At 45.8% G+C, this 19,776-nt stretch overlaps 1 protein-coding gene across 14 annotated transcripts in view; it reads left to right on the top strand.

The window, feature by feature from the left end:
- The window catches only part of LOC306972964 (CREB-regulated transcription coactivator 2), a 49,100-nt gene extending 29,549 nt beyond the window's left edge, over positions 1–19,551 (top strand). For 3 of the 14 annotated variants that reach the window (XM_079569714.1, XM_079569719.1, XM_079569725.1), the window contains 6 exons: positions 5,820–6,217; positions 11,766–11,909; positions 12,206–12,520; positions 15,422–15,493; positions 15,602–15,800; positions 19,105–19,551. In XM_079569714.1, the coding sequence (XP_079425840.1) occupies positions 5,820–6,217; positions 11,766–11,909; positions 12,206–12,520; positions 15,422–15,493; positions 15,602–15,800; positions 19,105–19,295 (1,319 nt within the window). In that variant the 3' untranslated portion in view covers positions 19,296–19,551. The remainder of the gene's footprint in view (positions 1–5,819; positions 6,218–11,765; positions 11,910–12,205; positions 12,521–15,421; positions 15,494–15,601; positions 15,801–19,104) is intronic. The other 11 variants (XM_079569717.1, XM_079569716.1, XM_079569715.1 and 8 more) reach the window with 11 other exon arrangements.
- Positions 19,552–19,776: the final 225 nt, after the last annotated feature.

The following is a 19,776-nucleotide window of genomic DNA, read 5'->3' as shown; positions in this document are numbered from 1 at the left end:
CGTTGTGAGCGCCAAACAAAGGAACGCCTTTCCTTTGCAAAGATGATCCACTCAGGCAACAGAGAAGTTTCATTTTCATTCCACAATCTGGGTTAATGCTGCTGTGTAGCTGAAATAGCATTAGTTGCGTCCTACGGGTGGGAGATATGGCCAACAAATTAAATCTCGATCTATTTATTCTTTTAAATAAACTTTAAAAGTCTCCTGATCTTTGAAGAAAGCGGCTCAGAGTCCTGCTCATTAATATTTCATGATGTCGCTACAATTAAGCCCATTAATAAAACATAACCCTTAATTTAAACAATGTTATTTCTGTTTTAGATATTCCTCGTCTGCTCTCAAAAGTAAAACCTCTTAATAAGCCGTGGAGTTTTCTAAAGTGTTTTAGTTTTAGTTTTCTGCTGTGATTGACTTCGTCTCCATGGAGACTCAAGGGGCGGAGTTAAATGGTCGCTCAGAGCAGAGTGAGAGAAAGGCTCAGGAGCAGAAACTCTTAAAACACAACACCTTTGTGAAGCAGCAGATGGTCAGAAAGTCTCTGCTTCTCCGCTGGAGTCGTTTCACTACTGAGCGTCTGAAACGCTGAGAAAATGGCCGCACGTTGGGGGAACCTGGAGCGGCTCGATTTTACGATTAGCCATTTTCCAAATCGTCTGTTTTTAAAAGCATGAATTAATTGAATTAATTAAATTTATCGCCCAGCCCTACTGCATCCTGACTCCAGTCAAAAGCAGCTGTAAAGTCTATGGATGTAACAGTTTTTAGCTTTTGCTTTGAATTTTGAATTACAAAGTTATTCAGAAGCAGGTTAACGATAGTAGACAAATTAATTTATGGGTGAATGTTCTGTTATGATTGATTGTACAGTTTCTGTGGTTTTATTTTGGCAATCATCTGAATTCTGTTTTGAAATGTGTCTTGTGAGCCCATGAAGGCTGGGCTCTACCTTATGTGCAAGACACAATAATAAGAATAAATCAAATCAAATCAAATAAATCAAATCAAATAAATCAAATCAGTATCTGAGCTTAGCGAAAGCACGAAGGCCATGAATCTGTGGTCCTGGATCTGCAGCGGCTCCAGTCTGCAGGTTTACCGCTGCAGTGCGGTAGATCCACGTCTTGTATCGGACCCGTCCAGTCATCAAATCCGATCCAATCTGAGACTCTCAAAATGCCCGGATCGGCTGCCGATACCGATACTGAGTCTTGTCTCGGTACATCCCTAGCATTTAGAACACCGTTACTTTCCTAAAATCAAAGGAATACATTGCAGTACTTGATCATTACCTTTCAGCTTCATATCACATTAATAATATAGAAAAGATCAAAACAATCAGAGACGTGTTATGCTCTGTACTAAACATGTAGTTCAAACACATGTGCACCGTGCTTCATGTGATGTGCTGCTTCTGGTGCATTTGCAAAGAGCTCTTTTTTAATCATACGTCTCATTTATACATAAGTATAATGCAAATCAATGTGAAAGTATTCAGATTACAGTACTCTGACAAAGCAACACAATATGCATGACATTTTTCTTTAATGTAAACCTAGTTAAGACTAATCCAGGTTTAAATCCGGTCTGAAACTAGAACTAGTGTCTAAAAGCAGCTAAACCGAGTCCTTAATAGATCTAAGTGTCTAAACCAGCGCCACAGCAGGAATGTAATGGGTCTAAACAAAGTCCAATCAAAGACTAAACAACAGCCGTATCCAGGTCGACCTCCTGTGGTCCAACTGTCTGGCTGTTTTTAAAAGAAGCGGTGGTGAAAATTGCGCAGCAGAAGTGATAGTGAGTGCGTGTGCTCAAGGGAAAACCCAAACCACAGAGGTCGCATCACGTGGAAGCGAGAATTCAAGAGTTAGAGAGTGACGGGTGAGCGGGAGCTTCATTCAAAACTCTGCTCTGTTTTAATGGTTTACATTCTTTCAGCCTCTGCCCTGTTTAAAGACCGGCCCATTAATGCCTTCAGCTGGTCCATCTAACTTTAGCTTCTTCCTCATTCAAACGCTCGACAAGGTTTAAGGCAGGGGTGGGCAACGTCAGGCCCGAGGCCAAATCCGGCCCTCCAGCTCAAAAAGATGAATTTGATAAATATTATTAAAGCAGTACTAAGTAACTCTTCCCCCTAGAGGCCATAAACGCAACTGCAGGTGTCGTAGCAAGTTACGATTTTTTTTAACTTTTTAATTGTCTTGGAGAGTTAATACTTCGCTGACAGAAAAAGCGAAGGGACAGAGGGATATTGTTCATCCAATTATACAATGTAAATAATTTTTTTCACTCAAGCTTAGCGGTAAATACTGTCTAAAGTGACGTTAACCCGCAGTTAGCTTTGTTAGCATGTTAGCTTCTTCTTCGTGATTCCATTAGTGTGTATTGGTGATTCCGGTCCGGTGGCAGTCAAATTGCAAACATGGTTTGCTGGCCAGAGACACCAGGGGGAGATGAAAGACCCTCCAATCATCCCATAAACACTTGTATTACCCCCAGAGGGACTACGGAAAGGATTTATTAAGGTAAACACGTTACTTAGTACTGCTTTAAGCAAATAAGAGATCAAATACCTTCTAAAGTTGGGGGGAGTGGGGGAAGCTGCGCCCCTTTTTGCTTTGGTGGTTTGGTGGTGTGTAAAAACAGTATCCTATAAATACAAAATGTTACTATTCATATACATTTTCGATTCAAAAATCTCCTGGAGTATGTTTTTTAACCTCTTAAACCCCGCCTGAACTGAGCACATTTTCTCCAGTTTGGCTTTACCCAAATCTAAAAGCTTTTTGAAAAAAAACGTCAAAATGGCTTCGAAAATGTGGATGAAAACACAACAACACCGTGACTAAAAAGAGACAAAAAGGCAACAAAAGAGCGACAAAACAAGCCAGAAAAGCAACAATGATACCACAAAAGAGTGACTAAAGAGCGAGAATACAGGACAAAAACAAAAATGAGGCGTTATACTGTTGCTCTTTTAGATTTGGGTAAAGCCAAAGTGGAAAATGCATTCTGGGGGTAAGGTTTTAAAACAGAAATCCTGACAGAACATCCCATTACATCCTATATAATGTAAAACATTGGCATTTGCAGAAGATGGTTCTTTACTTTGGGCTTGTGAATGGTGAGGTTCGGCCCTCGGTGATTTGGCAATGATGAAAATGGTCCCTCCATGACACAAGCTTAGACACGTGGGGTCAGGGCTGCACAGTAAACATGAGGATGTTCAAAACTGTCATGAAGGAATGTTATAAAAAAGATACTAAATTAGGTCTTGTTTTAGGCTGTGTTTGCATAAAATGTGGTCACCTGAGTCAGATGAATTGCAATGTATCATGGCTACAGTTACAGTTTTTTTACAATTTACAAAAAAAAGGTCCTTTTCCAAATGCTCTACTTTGAAAACAAACTCTTGGAATGAATCGAATCGAATTGTGGCTTTAAGGTGAGATTCTTCCCACAGTGTTGAGAGTTGTATCATCTTAGTTTTTATTTCAGAGTAAAAACAAGAGATGAAAGTCACCCCTTTACGGTGCTTATTCTATGATTTGTCACGAGCGAGCCGGAGATTTCCCAGAAGCTAAAACATTGCTTTGCACCAGCAGGTTCCCAAAGTGTTTTCAATCACAAATACTGACATGTTTGGTATCCACGAAAGGCTGTGACTGAGATGATGCTGTAATCCAAGTAGGGTCATGTCCTTTATGAGAGATTGCAGTGGATAAAGACGCTAGAAATATACAGACGTTAGCCAACTTTAGGGCCCGTTTTCTTTACGCTCTTGCAACAAGGTCATTTTAGTATTAGAGTGAACCTGGCCCCCCATCATACTCGAGTTTAAATGAAAAATATGTCAATCGTTTGTGCTACGTTTGTGCTGTTTTGTGCTGTAAAAATCTTCGTTTGTGCTGTTACCGTTTTGGAGATATTGATGATTGTTTTTTGCATGCAGTGTGTGTTGCTGTGCGCCTCTGACACGTGCGCGCGTCTCAGAGGAGGACGAGGGTGAACGCCTTAAGGCTCTAAAGTTTGTAATAGTTTAAAAACCGAACCGGCACAAATGGAAATCTTTACAGCACAAAACAGCACAGACGTAGAGGAAGCGGTGACACAATTTTTAACCGTTTTGGAACTTTATAGCGAGCAGGGTGACCTCAGATCTGACCAATAAAACAATCATTAATATCTCAAAAACCGTAACAGCACAAACAAAGATTTTTACAGCACAAAACAGCACAAACGTAGCACAAACGATTGACATATTTTTCATTTAAATTTGAGTATGATGGGGGGCCAGGTTCACTCTAATCATTTTAGTAGCTCCTACAGGTCCGGTTTTGGACTTATAAGGTTATTTTTCCGAAGGATTGTTTTTTTTTAAATATCTCATTCCTACCTAGCCTTGATTTGTTGAACTTTGAAGTGCCATAAACAAGTCAAAATTGGGCTTTTTATAGATTACAGAATTAGCTTATTCAAAAACTGAACAAGATATCAAAATAATTCACTATGAAAAAATGTTTCTGCTAACTTGTATACAAAAAACACATATATTTAAACCTGGCTCTTTTCTTTATTTAGAGTAGGGATGCACGTTCCGATACTGGTATTCGATATCGGGTATTGGCGACAAATATCCGATACCAGTTTTGGCTCTCATCGCCTAAAAAACACAACTTTCACAAACTAAATCTAAGTGAATATGGTGTATATCATTTTAAAGCGAAGAACCAGGAGAATCCAATCGCTGAGTTAGTGTTAGCCTCTGCAGCTAGCAACAGTATGCTAAAGGTAGCTGAAGCATGCTAATGCTAACGTTAACTAATCAAGGCTGGGACAGAAACTGTTGTACAAATGCCTAAAATGGCCTAATAAAATGTCCAAGTATTTGTATTTGAGTTTAAGAAATAACTGATCTGACATGTGTAATGATCAGATCACTTTATGTGAGTTGTTTATATTAATATAACTTAAAGCTTGTCATATACCTGAGGATTTTTAGTGTTTCTACACCTTGTTTAATGTTTAAATCCATTAGTTTGTCAATAGATATGATTGATGATTTATCTGTAACATCATGACCAGAATATATGACTTTATTGATCTTAAACTTTAGAAGAACCAATTAAAATTTTCACTCCGAGAAAGACACTTTTAAGAAAGTCCTTTGTTATTGGCAGATACTCAGTTTCAGTTTTCACTTTCAGTTTATTACAAATACAGTAAAAGCATTTACACATTCATTCATAGATGATAATGTATATTCATAAATCGGACTCCCTTGAAGCAACATTTAGCTTATATATGGGGCCCAAGATAATACACAATATTAAAAACACAAACATATATTTATTTATACATTAATAACCTGTGATACATATTACCTTAAATACCTATTACCTACCAGCTAACCTGACCTACTCTAATTTAAAACTGCCTTCATAGTTCATAGTTTTTGCTTACACACTTTCGTACATATTATTATCAGACATGAGTTACATAAGTCTTGTTCGAGGTCGTCAGCTTGGGTTTATTATCATTTCCTAGAAGCTACATTTTTAGTTTCTTTTTAAAAATGGCCAGAGATGTTGCGGTTTTAATGTTTTTGTTCAGTTCGTTCCAAACTTGTGGGCCTTTACCTGCCACACTAAAGCTTATGCACTTGAGTGTTTTTCTCTTTAAAAGAATTTCCCTTTAAGAGAATTTCTGTCGGAAGCAAAACAGCTGGATCGGTGCATCTTTAATTTAGAGTTTGTCACTTTAAATATTGGCAATTTTGTCCAAAACATGAATCATCTCCTCTGTCTGTGTCCTGCCCGTAGGTCTGCTGGCGTCTCTACAGAGCACGCTCAGTAACCCGTCTCTGCCGTCGTCGCTGAGCAACCCCAACCTCCAGTCGTCGCTGAGCAGCCACTCGTTCCCCGCCTCGCTAAGCTCCGCCTCCCTGCACTCCTCGCTCTCCAATCCCTCGCTGCAGTCGTCGCTGAGCTCCTCCCCGTCGTCCCTCAGCAGCCAGTCCCTGCACTCGTCGCTCAGCAGCTCCTCCCTGCAGTCCGGGGGCGGGAACGCGGCGTTCGGAGGCGGGGCCACGCTCAGCACGTCGCCGCGGAGACGGGCGCAGCTCTCGCCGCTGATCCTGCCGATGGGCGTCGAGCAGCGGAGGCACCACGCCAAGCAGTTCTCCCCGACCATCTCGCCCACGCTCTCCTCCATCACACAGGTACCACTCGCCCACGCTCGCCTCCATCACACAGGCACCACTTGCCCACCCTCTCCTCCATCACACAGGTACCACTCGCCCACGCTCTCCTCCATCACACAGGTACCACTTGCCCACGCTCTCCTCCATCACACAGGTACCACTCGCCCACACTCTCCTCCATCACACAGGCACCACTAGCCTACGCTCTCCTCCATCACAGGCACCACTCGCCCACGCTCTCCTCCATCACACAGGCACCACTCGCCCACACTCTCCTCCATCACACAGACACCACTCGCCCACGCTCTCCTCCATCACACAGGTACCACTCGCCCACACTCTCCTCCATCACACAGACACCACTCGCCCACGCTCTCCTCCATCACACAGGTACCACTCGCCCACGCTCTCCTCCATCACACAGGCACCACTCGCCCACGCTCTCCTTCATCACACAGGTACCACTCGCCCACGCTCTCCTCCATCACACAGGTACCACTCGCCCACGCTCTCCTCCATCACACAGGTACCACTCGCCCACACTCTCCTCCATCACACAGGTACCACTCGCCCACGCTCTCCTCCATCACACAGGCACCACTCTCCCACGCTCTCCTCCATCACACAGGTACCACTCGCCCACGCTCTCCTCCATCACACAGACACCACTCGCCCACGCTCTCCTCCATCACACAGGTACCACTCGCCCACGCTCTCCTCCATCACACAGGTACCACTCGCCCACACTCTCCTCCATCACACAGGTACCACTCGCCCACGCTCTCCTCCATCACACAGGTACCACTCGCCCACACTCTCCTCCATCACACAGGTACCACTCTCCCACGCTCTCCTCCATCACACAGACACCACTCGCCCACGCTCTCCTCCATCACACAGGCACCACTCGACCACACTCTCCTTTATCACACAGGCACCACTCGACCACACTCTCCTCCATCACACAGGCACCACTCGACCACACTCTCCTTTATCACACAGGCACCACTCGACCACACTCTCCTCCATCACCCAGGTACCACTCGCCCACGCTCTCCTCCATCACACAGGCACCACTCGCCCACGCTCTCCTCCATCACACAGGCACCACTCGCCCACGCTCTCCTCCATCACACAGGTACCACTCGACCACACTCTCCTCCATCACACAGGTACCACTCGCCCACGCTCTCCTCCATCACACAGGTACCACTCGCCCACGCTCTCCTCCATCACAGGCACCACTCGCCCACGCTCTCCTCCATCACACAGGCACCACTCGCCCACGCTCTCCTCCATCACACAGGTACCACTCGCCCACCCTCTCCTCCATCACACAGGTACCACTCGCCCACGCTCTCCTCCATCACACAGGCACCACTCGCCCACGCTCTCCTCCATCACACAGGTACCACTCGCCCACGCTCTCCTCCATCACACAGGTACCACTCGCCCACGCTCTCCTCCATCACACAGGCACCACTCGCCCACGCTCTCCTCCATCACACAGGTACCACTCGCCCACGCTCTCCTCCATCACACAGACACCACTCGCCCACGCTCTCCTCCATCACACAGGCACCACTCGCCCACGCTCTCCTCCATCACACAGGCACCACTCGCCCACGCTCTCCTCCATCACACAGGTACCACTCGCCCACACTCTCCTCCATCACACAGGCACCACTCGCCCACGCTCTCCTCCATCACACAGGCACCACTCTCCCACGCTCTCCTCCATCACACAGGCACCACTCGCCCACGCTCTCCTCCATCACACAGGCACCACTCGCCCACGCTCTCCTTCATCACCCAGGCACCACTCGCCCACGCTCTCCTCCATCACACAGGTACCACTCGCCCACGCTCTCCTCCATCACACAGGTACCACTCGCCCACGCTCTCCTCCATCACACAGGCACCACTCGCCCACGCTCTCCTCCATCACACAAGTACCACTCGCCCACACTCTCCTTCATCACCCAGGCACCACTCGCCCACGCTCTCCTCTATCACACAGGTACCACTCGCCCACGCTCTCCTCCATCACACAGGCACCACTCGCCCACGCTCTCCTCCATCACACAGGCACCACTCGCCCACGCTCTCCTCCATCACACAGGTACCACTCGCCCACGCTCTCCTCCATCACACAGGTACCACTCGCCCACACTCTCCTCCATCACACAGGCACCACTCGCCCACGCTCTCCTCCATCACACAGGTACCACTCGCCCACGCTCTCCTCCATCACACAGGTACCACTCGCCCACGCTCTCCTCCATCACACAGGTACCACTCGCCCACACTCTCCTCCATCACACAGGCACCACTCGCCCACGCTCTCCTCCATCACACAGGCACCACTCGCCCACGCTCTCCTCCATCACACAGGCACCACTCGCCCACACTCTCCTCCATCACACAGGCACCACACGCCCACACTCTCCTCCATCACACAGGCACCACACGCCTACACTCTCCTCCATCACACAGGTACCACTCGCCCACGCTCTCCTCCATCACACAGGCACCACTCGCCCACGCTCTCCTTCATCACACAGGCACCACTCGCCCACGCTCTCCTCCATCACACAGGCACCACTCGCCCACGCTCTCCTCCATCACACAGGCACCACTCGCCCACACTCTCCTCCATCACACAGGTACCACTCGCCCACGCTCTCCTCCATCACACAGGCACCACTCGCCCACGCTCTCCTCCATCACACAGGCACCACTAGCCCACGCTCTCCTCCATCACACAGGCACCACTCGCCCACGCTCTCCTCCATCACACAAGAACCACTCGCCCACGCTCTCCTCCATCACACAGGCACCACTCGCCCACGCTCTCCTCCATCACACAGGCACCACTAGCCCACGCTCTCCTCCATCACACAGGCACCACTCGCCCACGCTCTCCTCCATCACACAGGCACCACTCGCCCACGCTCTCCTCCATCACACAGGCACCACTCGCCCACGCTCTCCTCCATCACACGGGCACCACTCGCCCACGCTCTCCTCCATCACACGGGCACCACTCGCCCACGCTCTCCTCCATCACACAAGCACCACTCGCCCACGCTCTCCTCCATCACACAAGTACCACTCGCCCACGCTCTCCTCCATCACACAGGTACCACTCGCCCACGCTCTCCTCCATCACACAGGTACCACTCGCCCACGCTCTCCTCCATCACACAGGCACCACTCGCCCACGCTCTCCTCCATCACACAGGCATCACTCGCCCACGCTCTCCTCCATCACACAGGCACCACTCGCCCACACTCTCCTCCATCACACAGGTACCACTCGCCCACGCTCTCCTCCATCACACAGGTACCACTCGCCCACGCTCTCCTCCATCACACAGGTACCACTCGCCCACACTCTCCTCCATCACACAGGCACCACTCGCCCACGCTCTCCTCCATCACAGGCACCACTCGCCCACGCTCTCCTCCATCACACAGGTACCACTCGCCCACGCTCTCCTCCATCACACAGGCACCACTCGCCCACACTCTCCTCCATCACACAGGTACCACTCGCCCACGCTCTCCTCCATCACACAGGCACCACTCGCCCACACTCTCCTCCATCACACAGGCACCACTCGCCCACACTCTCCTCCATCACACAGGCACCACACGCCTACACTCTCCTCCATCACACAGGTACCACTCGCCCACGCTCTCCTCCATCACACAGGCACCACTCGCCCACACTCTCCTCCATCACACAGGCACCACACGCCTACACTCTCCTCCATCACACAGGCACCACTCGCCCACGCTCTCCTCCATCACACAGGCACCACTCGCCCACACTCTCCTCCATCACACAGGCACCACTCGCCCACGCTCTCCTCCATCACACAGGTACCACTCGCCTACGCTCTCCTCCATCACACAGGTACCACTCGCCCACGCTCTCCTCCATCACACAGGTACCACTCGCCCACGCTCTCCTCCATCACACAGGCACCACTCGCCCACGCTCTCCTCCATCACACAGGTACCACTCGCCTACGCTCTCCTCCATCACACAGGTACCACTCGCCCACGCTCTCCTCCATCACACAGGCACCACTCGCCCACGCTCTCCTCCATCACACAGGTACCACTCGCCCACGCTCTCCTCCATCACACAGGCACCACTCGCCCACGCTCTCCTCCATCACACAGGCACCACTCGCCCACACTCTCCTCCATCACACAGGCACCACTCGCCCACACTCTCCTCCATCACACAGGCACCACTCGCCCACGCTCTCCTCCATCACACAGGTACCACTCGCCCACGCTCTCCTCCATCACACAGATACCACTCGCCCACGCTCTCCTCCATCACACAGGTACCACCGCCAACGGAAACTCTTCTCATATTGCCCAAAATGAGAAGTCCAGTGTTATTGTGTTCATTAGTCATGTGGTCATAGTAGAGGTTTTTAAACTGGATTGATTTAGTTCCTTCTTCTCGCTCTTGTCAATATGTGCAAACAGTGCAATGTTGAAATGTTGGAGAACAACAGTGTGTGTTCACGGGGGAAAGTTTAGAAAAATAACCTAATGATATCTGGTTAAATTTAAACAACATTGGGGGAAAAGACTATGCTGTTTATGCAGGGGGTATTACGCTTTTTGCACCATTAAACATTTCTGCATAATTTCTGCTAAGCCCAGTATGGAAGTATCTATACATTAATTACTTTCCAAATGTGATATCTCATGTACAGGAACAGTTGCATAGCGCTTAGTGTGAATACATATAAAATATACATAATACCGATACGTATCATGATACACAGGGGCCAATCTGATACGTATCACGATACTCAGGGGCCAATCTGATGCGTAGCACGATACTCAGGGGCCAATACGATATGTATCACGATACTCAGGGGCCAATACGATATGTATCACGATACTCAGGGGCCAATACGATATGTATCACGATACTCAGGGGCCAATACGATATGTATCACGATACTCAGGGGCCAATACGATATGTATCACGATACTCAGGGGCCAATCTGATGCGTAGCACGATACTCATGTCAATACGATATGTATCACGATACTCGGGGGCCAATACGATACGCATCACGATACTCAGGGGGCAATCTGATGCGTAGCACGATACTCATGTCAATCTGATATGTATCACGATACTCAGGGGCCAATCCGTATCGGATTTTTATTATTATTTTTTAGTAAAATCTTTCAAATGTAAAAAAAAAAAAGTCATGTGTCCAAAGTTTATAAACCAAATGCCATTTGACAGTTAATGAAGTGTTATGTGCCGTTGCTTGAAAAACATTGATAAAAATGGCTCCAAACACAAGTATTGAAAGTATTGTGACACTTGATGAAGTATTGATACTTGTTATTGCAGTAAAAAGTATTGTGATCCACTGCGATTCGATTTTTTTTGTCCCAGCATCACGTACGCGAGTCCAAAGTTTTTTTGTTGTTGATATTTGCGATGAAGATGTAGGTGCTGGTTAGACTCTAGTTCAGGTGTTAAGTGAACCCGTCCTCCTGTGTCTGTGTCCAGGGAGTGCCGTTGGACACCAGTAAACTGCCCCTGGACCAGCGGCTGCCCCCCTACCCCATGAGCCAGAACCAGCAGCGACTGCAGAGCCAACAGATGCACAACATGCGGAACCAGCAGAACCTGCCCCCCCAGCACTACCCCACGGTCAGTAATACCCCCTTAACACTACCCCAAGGTCAGTAATACCCCCTTAACACTACCCCATGGTCAGTAATACCCCCTTAACACTACCCCAAGGTCAGTAATACCCCCTTAGCACTACCCCATGGTCAGTAATACCCCCTTAACATTACCCTACGGTCAGTAATACCCCCGGTGTCTTGCCTATCCCTCGGGGTCTCCAGTTCGAATACTTGAGAACCCCCTAAACTGAGAAAGCTTCCCAGTCGAGCATCAAATGTAAAACTCCTGAACGAGTGAGAGCTTGTATGAACATGCAGGTGATGCTGTGTCCTGTCCCGCAGCAGCAGCAGCAGCAGCAGCAGCAGCAGCAGCACCAGCAGCAGCAGCAGCAGCAGCACCAGCAGCAGCAGCACCAGCAGCACCAGCACCAGCAGCACCAGCAGAGGGCGATGGGCGTCTCTCTGAACAGCTCTCCTCTCATAAAGAACGAGTCGTGTCTGGACCAGTGCGGCTCCTCCACTTCCTGTCACGGCCAGCTTAAACAGGAAGTGGACTCCGAGCAGAGAGGACGAACGTTACCGCAGCTCCAGCAAATCAGCCACAACCTGGCAACCGACCTGGGCCTCTACAACGTGAGTCCAGACCTCTGATCACTGTCCTAAAGAGCCAGGATGGTTTAATGCAAGGCAGGAATTATGTTGAAGAAACGGTGACTAAAGATACAAATGCAGACGTCGTGACTTTACTTTATGATGAATCTTTATGACAAGCTTGCGTATAAAGGAGTTTTTTTTTACAAAATTACTTTACACTGTGACGAAAAAGCTTGTGACAATTTGATTTTGCGGCTCATGACTATATATTATGCATATTAAATGACCTTTTAATGCCACAGAAACTAACTGTGAAAAGTACCTAAATCTTAACCTCTTAACCCCCACCTGAACCAAGCACATTATCACCAGTTTGGCATTACCCAAATCTAAAAGCTTCCCAAAAAAAAAGCATAAAAATAACTACCAAAAATGTGAAGAAAACGAGGATGAAAACGCAACAAAAAGTGTCATAAAGTGACGAAAAAGACTGGCAAAAAAGTGACAAAAAGTGATGAAAGTGCAGCAAAAAAGTGGTAAAAACGATGTGAAAAAAGTGGCAACACGGCAACAAAATAGATCCCTATTTAGATCCGTTTTGTAGGTCTTAGCTTTCAAATGTGGCGTTACACTGGCCGATGTACGCTCCAGTCAGTTGTGATCAGTTGACTAGTGACTAGGGATGGGACGGTATGAGATTTCCACGGTATGATAACCTTGACAAAAAATACCGCAATATCACGGTATACTGTGAAATTGCGTGTTTTATATTTAAAAAGTAAAAACAGGGTTCACATTCAACCAACAGGGTTTGTTTATCTTTCATTTGTAATTGGTTATGTCTCAACATGTTGCTAAGGATCAATAAAATGTACGATTATGAACAAATGAATAACTTATTTTTTTTTACCTTAATCACTTCTGTCACAGACTGAGTTCGCTGTCTGCCCAAAAAACTTCCAGAGACAGGCTTGCCATTATAATTTGCTGCTAGATTTCTCACTAAAGCAGTCTGTGCATTCAACTTCATATCAAAAAAATAATCCTAATAGTAACAAAAAGTGTTGCATCAAGCGTCAACAAACTCGAGTGCTTGTCTAATAACTGCATCAGGTAAAGGTTCCACCTATGTCTCACTCTTATCCTCCAGTGAAGCTTGTTACTTCTATGAGTGAAGCCTAGAGGCTAAAGAATAATTATGCTATCTGCCTATGCAATGCATCAAATTATTGTTTGGGGAGACTTTAGTAGAGTAGTGCGTAGGTTTGTTTACATCATGTAGTGGCTTGTAGTAGCAGCCCTGGCGATGCGTGACAGCGAGTGGAGTTCTGAGCTAAATGAAAATCAGTGCGTCTTTGATGAGCATTTGGCAAAGGAAGGCTGAGCGTCTTCTGATTAATAAAACGTAAAGCAGTGTTGTCTAGTGCGTGTCTGATAAACGATGGACTGGATGATGAACAATCCAGATATAAGATATAATATTTGTGGATTATACTAAAAAGCCTTATTTTTGATTTCCCCCTGTGGCATTAGTGTCTTTAGCCCTGCGCCCCCTGGTGGCCGTGCGACTAGCCACATGTTCTCCTGCCCGTGTTTGTTCCTGTTTCAGCCCACAGAGCCGGGGGACGGTTCACAGCAGATTAAATGAGCTGTTTTTCTGTCTGTGTCTCATTAACTGACACTAAACATGTGTCCCCAAAGATCTCGGTGGATTCTATTATTAGACGCCGCAGTCATGTGACCAGACTCCCGGGAAGTCACCTCGGTGAAACACACGGGAGGCAGGGAGGTTTTCAGGACACAATAGTGAGCATTATGTATAACAGTATGGTTTTGTTGCTATGCATGTATCAGATATGAAAACACTGGCAGGAGAGGAGAGCTTTGGTGCTGATCGGTATTAACATGGAGACCTATGTTACTTGTAAGGGATATTTTCTTTCCATTGCAGAAAATACGCCATTAAATATTGTTTTCCGTCATTATTTCATGTCCTTATATGAATTCTTTAGGTGTTTTAATATACCTTTTAGAAATCCGATCTGATTTTGTGTGCCTCGGATTTCTATTTTTGCTATTGCTTTATTCTCTGCCCACTCGTAGTAGTAGTTTATTCGGTCACCTCATTCCTTTAAACATTAAACAAACATGTCCAATTATTCTTGTACAACACGACTGAAAGGGTTTAGGCTGAAGTGAAAACTTATTCTGCCTGACCCAGTTTACAGACTTCCACGAGAAAACAAACATTTATAATAAACAATATCAAGTGTCAAACAGAAGAGAAATAAGCATGTATCTAGAATTGGTAACATACATTTCAATATTCCAATATATATGCGTATATATATATATATATATATATATATATATATTTTGTTAATTTGTTTTAAACTAAATCATGTCATCATTTAAATTCATATTCATCCTTTATGGATCTATTAGTCTTTTCACTTTCTTTCCTTACTTTATAAATCCTAAGCTTATATATTCTTGAATTTTAGTAGATTTATACAATTTTTTGAAAGCTTTGACTGTTTCGGACTGTTTTAACTGATCTTCCAAGTCGTTCCACAGATTAACACCTCTTACAGAGCAGATACATTATAAACAATTTTGGATCCAAAATAGAGCCTTGTGGGACCCCATGTGTGATTAGTTTTCAATTTGGTACTGGTTTTGTCAAAAACTAATACTACTAAGTACTAATATCTAAACTAGATTCTCATTTGATCCACTATATAAATACTATTATAGTATCTAGAGATAGTGGATCAAATGAGATTCAAAATGATACCATGGTGTCATTTATGTGGTCTACTAATACTCACACACTCACAGTAACACTTTCAAAAAGAGAAAGTACCGAAACAGAAAACAGGAAATGGCTGTTGTTTGAGGTGTTATCTGCTCATAATCCCCAAATGTTTTCTTGTCCAGGACGCCTTGTTCAACTCGCTCCTCGACGACCCGTATCTGAGTCTGCAGCTCACAGGGAAATCCAACCAACAGGTACGAGGAAATACACAGACAACACGTTTATTTCTTACAAAAGCTGGTGCACTGAATATTTAAATGTGTGCTTTCTTTTTCTAATCCGACTCCTGTGTTTCGGCCCAGTTCTCGTCAGACGGGGGCTCGGACGGCTTCTCCCTGAACCACTCGGGTCTGAGCTGCGGCGCCGTGGACCGGAACATGGACCGGACCGGGGACTGGACCATGGACCGGACTCACTCTGTGGACCAGGACTCCAACCAGAACCAGAGCCACGGGTTCCACCAGGAGCCGCGCCACAACGTCCCCAACATCATCCTCACAGGTACCGGTTTGTTTTCTTTTATGTGATTATTCTGTTCAGCCTCGTGGGCCCAATAAACATCAGCCTGTACAGATGTAGTGATTATAGGACCAAACAAAAACATAACTGATCTGATCTGGGGCTGCTGCCGCTGGTCAGGTTCAGCAACACTCTGTACAACCAAGCTTTTACACTGCGTTCCAACTTATTATGCAAATTGGATTTTTGTGTCAAAAAGGTAAAAAAAAAAGCAATAATAATGAAACTCATGGATGGTATCGTGTCTTGGGGCTCTAGGAATCACTGACATTAATCTCAGAGACCTGGGATGATTAGCTGTCGGGTTAAGCCCAGTTAAGGGAAAAACTACTGAAAAAGGGTGTTCCACTTTATTATGCAGATCATCATTTTCAAGCAATATGGTAAAGAAAAAGGGACTTTCTGCTGATGAAAAGCGTGAAATAGTTGAATGCCTTGGTCTAGGTATGAAAACTTTCGATATTTCATGAAAGATTAAGTGTAATCATCATACTGATAAGAGATCTGTGGATGATTCAGAGCACACTCCGTTTTGTGCAGATAAAGGCACAATATGGACGGTTTCTGCCAGACAAACACATCAGATTATGAGAACAGATGCTACAAAGCAGCATACATGTATTTGAAGCTGCTGGTGCCTCTGGAGTCTCCCTAACATCAAGGTGTAGGACCCTCCAGAGGCTGTAGTTGTGCATAAACCTTCTATCCGGCCTCCCCTAAACGGTTAATTGAATGTTCATGAACAGAAACGGCTGCAACGGGCTCAGAAATACATGAGGACTCATTTTCAAACAGTCTTGTTCACTGATGAGGCCGTGTGACCCTGGATGGTCAAATCAATGGAGTAGTGGATGGTTGGTGAATGACCACAATGTCCCAACAAGGCTGTGACGTCAGTAAAGAGGTGGCGGAGTCATGTTTTGGGCCAGAATCATGGTGAGAGGAGCTGGTCGGCCCCATTAGGCACTTTTAGGCTCCCTGAAGGTGTGAAAATGACCTTTGAAAAATATGTGGAGTTTCTGACTGACTTCTGTCTTCTATGCTACAAAATGAAGAGCCGTGCTTTCCCAAACAAAATCCTCTTCATACATGACAACGCACCATGTCCTGCTGTAAAGAATACCTCTGCATCACTGGCTGCTATGGGCATAAAAGGAGAGAAACTCATGATGTGGACCCCCTCCTTTCCTGACCTCAACCCTATTGAGAACATTTGGAGCCTCAACAAAAAAAACTTCTATGAGGGTGGGAGGCAGTTTTCATCCAAACGGTAGCTCTGGGAGGCTATTCTGACATCCTGCAAAGAAATCCAAGCAGAAACTGTCCAAAAACTCACAAGTTTAATGGATTTAAGAATTTTGAAGCTGCTATCACACAAGGGCACCTATGTTAAAATATAACTTGACCTGTTGATACTTTTTTGATTGAAATAGCTTTTGATTACAGTAAATATGACCTCCTAATACTAAAAATACAACAAATGACCATTTACAGGTAATTACAAGCTTTAAAATGTATTGAAAGGATGAGTTGCATAATAACTTGGAACAGTGGATTTTGGGGTTTTTACTATATTTATTTTTGAAAAAAATACTGTTATCACTAGGAATTTTTTTCCACCACATTTAAATGATCCTCTACCAGTTAAAGACTTGAAAATTATGCTGACTCTCATTTGAGTTGACAATTTAGAAAATCTTAGAAAAATGTCATTTGCATAATAATTTGGAACGCAGTGTACACAGAGAGTCATACTGCAGAACAAGCTGTGGATCATTAGACAGGAGATAAGAGGCACACAATAACAATGGGGCAAAGAGTGTATCAGACGCAGCTGAAGTTTCCCTGGAGGATCCGTAAAGACGACCGGTCTGTGTATCACTGGAAACAGACAAGTGCTTTTCCAGAGTAGCAAACAGCAGTGCGACAAAGGGCTGAAGTTTAGCTGTCATAAGATAGGGCTGCAGATCCTTCAGAATCACCAGGGACCTTGCGCATCATCACAAAGTCTCTTAAAGGTAATGCCTTCAGGGAGGGGACTGCGGAGACAGTAGAACAGTTTTATCCACCAGGCCATCAGAAAGCTGAACTCCCTCCCATCCGTGCCCTCCCTGTGCTTTCACCCTTCACTCCCCACGCCCCGCTCCACATCAAGGACAACTTTGAATCTTAACACATTGAGTGCCAAAAATGGAAAAACTGTAATACACCTTATCTGTGATTTTGGCTGAACAGAAGTGAAATAAATGACGATCAAAACGAGCCAACAATGCTGTCATTGAAAATTTAATTGAAACAAGTATATTTAGGCATTTGCCTCTTCCCATAACGTTAATGTCTGTCCAGAGAGATGGGACGAGGAGAGAGGAGTTAATCAGAAAGGAGAGTGTTTCATAAAACATGCATTAGCGCTGTTTTGAGGATTTACTGTAGAGTGTCAGTAATCCAGGCTGATATCATGATATTTGTAGCACCAAAGTGTATTATATGTAATAGCTATGGACACATGCTATGGCTCATTTGAAAGGCGAGACTCTAAGCTCCCCGTAGGTGAAAACAGTTTAATTCTGCGTGCCTCGGTTCCTGAGAAATCCAAAGCTAAGCAGAGGCTAGTTTTGATCAAAATCGCTGATTTTATTTCTAGATTCGGAGATATTGTGTGTTTTATGAAACACTCTCCTTTCTGATTAATCGAGCTGCCCTGTCATAAGTTACTTGTGAGCAGTCCGTCATTTAATAGCGTCCGTGTGAAACATGTGAAACATTGGTTCCACTGCACTTAAACTCATTGGTAGTGCTGTGGTTAGCGCTTGTGCTTCACAGCTAGAAGGTCCAGGGTTCAATTCCCACCAGGGAAGAGGCCTTTCAGTGTAGAGTTTGCATGTTCTCCCTGTGTCTGCTCAGGTACTCCAGTTTCCCCTCCCACTAAAAACATGTACAATAGGCCATGATGAAAGAAAGTGTGTCTGAGAGTGTGCATGGAGGACGCTGGATGGAAATCTGGTGTGGTTTGTTCATAACATGCACAGTCCCTACCAAATAAATAATCTAATCCATAATAATCCAGTACATGGACCAAAAGCGCTCGAGTGCTGACCGTTACACCCCTCGTCCAAAGTGATCTGAATCCTGGTTATAAAACTGCATCTCTAACCACAGAACTGGTCAAAATGTTTATAATAGAACCACTCTAGTTATGTGACTGTGATAATGTCTGTCCTTGTTTAAGATGAGACTTTACTGTAGAGAAATTCACCTGTCTTTCCCCGTTTTGCGCCCCTCGCAGGAGACTCCCCTCCCGGCCTGTCCAAGGAGATCGCCAGCGCCCTGTCCCACGTCCCCGGCTTCGAGATGGACCCGTTTTCTCTGGACGACCCGCTGAGAATGGACCCCCTTGCGCTCGACATGTTGGACGGGGACCTAATGTTGGCGGACCCGGCCGTGGAGGACTCTTTCAGATCGGACAGGCTCAAATGACTCTCCCCCCCGTCCCCCCCCTCTCTCTTTTTGCTCCAGGGAGGCCTTAGAAGAACTGGAGCCCGGGCCCCGCCACCGCAAAACCACCCACAAAGGCCCTTTTTGTTTGGCTGCTGAGGGAAAGCCATCTGAACATGAATGGAGAGCTTATTTTGGCAACATTATTAATAGTGGCACACTATTAAGAAATCGTCACGCATTGGTCAACACCTAATTCATCATTCCAAAGCATTTGCAAAGCTATTTATGAGAAAAACAACAACAATAATGTAGCCATCCTCATCGTGTCAGGCCATAAATACAGTATGTCTAGAATTTGTACAAATCCTTTTGATAACCTTGAAGATGATCACAGTATATTTTGGTGAAGTTAAGCCAAACAGTGTTCATTTTGTTCATTTTAGTCAAAGGGATTGTTTTGAATAATAAATGAGACTAAAACAAATTAAAAGTTGTTAATGAGACTAAAATATGACTAGTT

The sequence above is a fragment of the Gobius niger genome, assembly GCF_951799975.1.
Source record: "Gobius niger genome assembly, chromosome: 13".
Taxonomy (NCBI): domain Eukaryota; kingdom Metazoa; phylum Chordata; class Actinopteri; order Gobiiformes; family Gobiidae; genus Gobius; species Gobius niger.
This window is presented reverse-complemented; position numbering and strand designations above follow the sequence as displayed.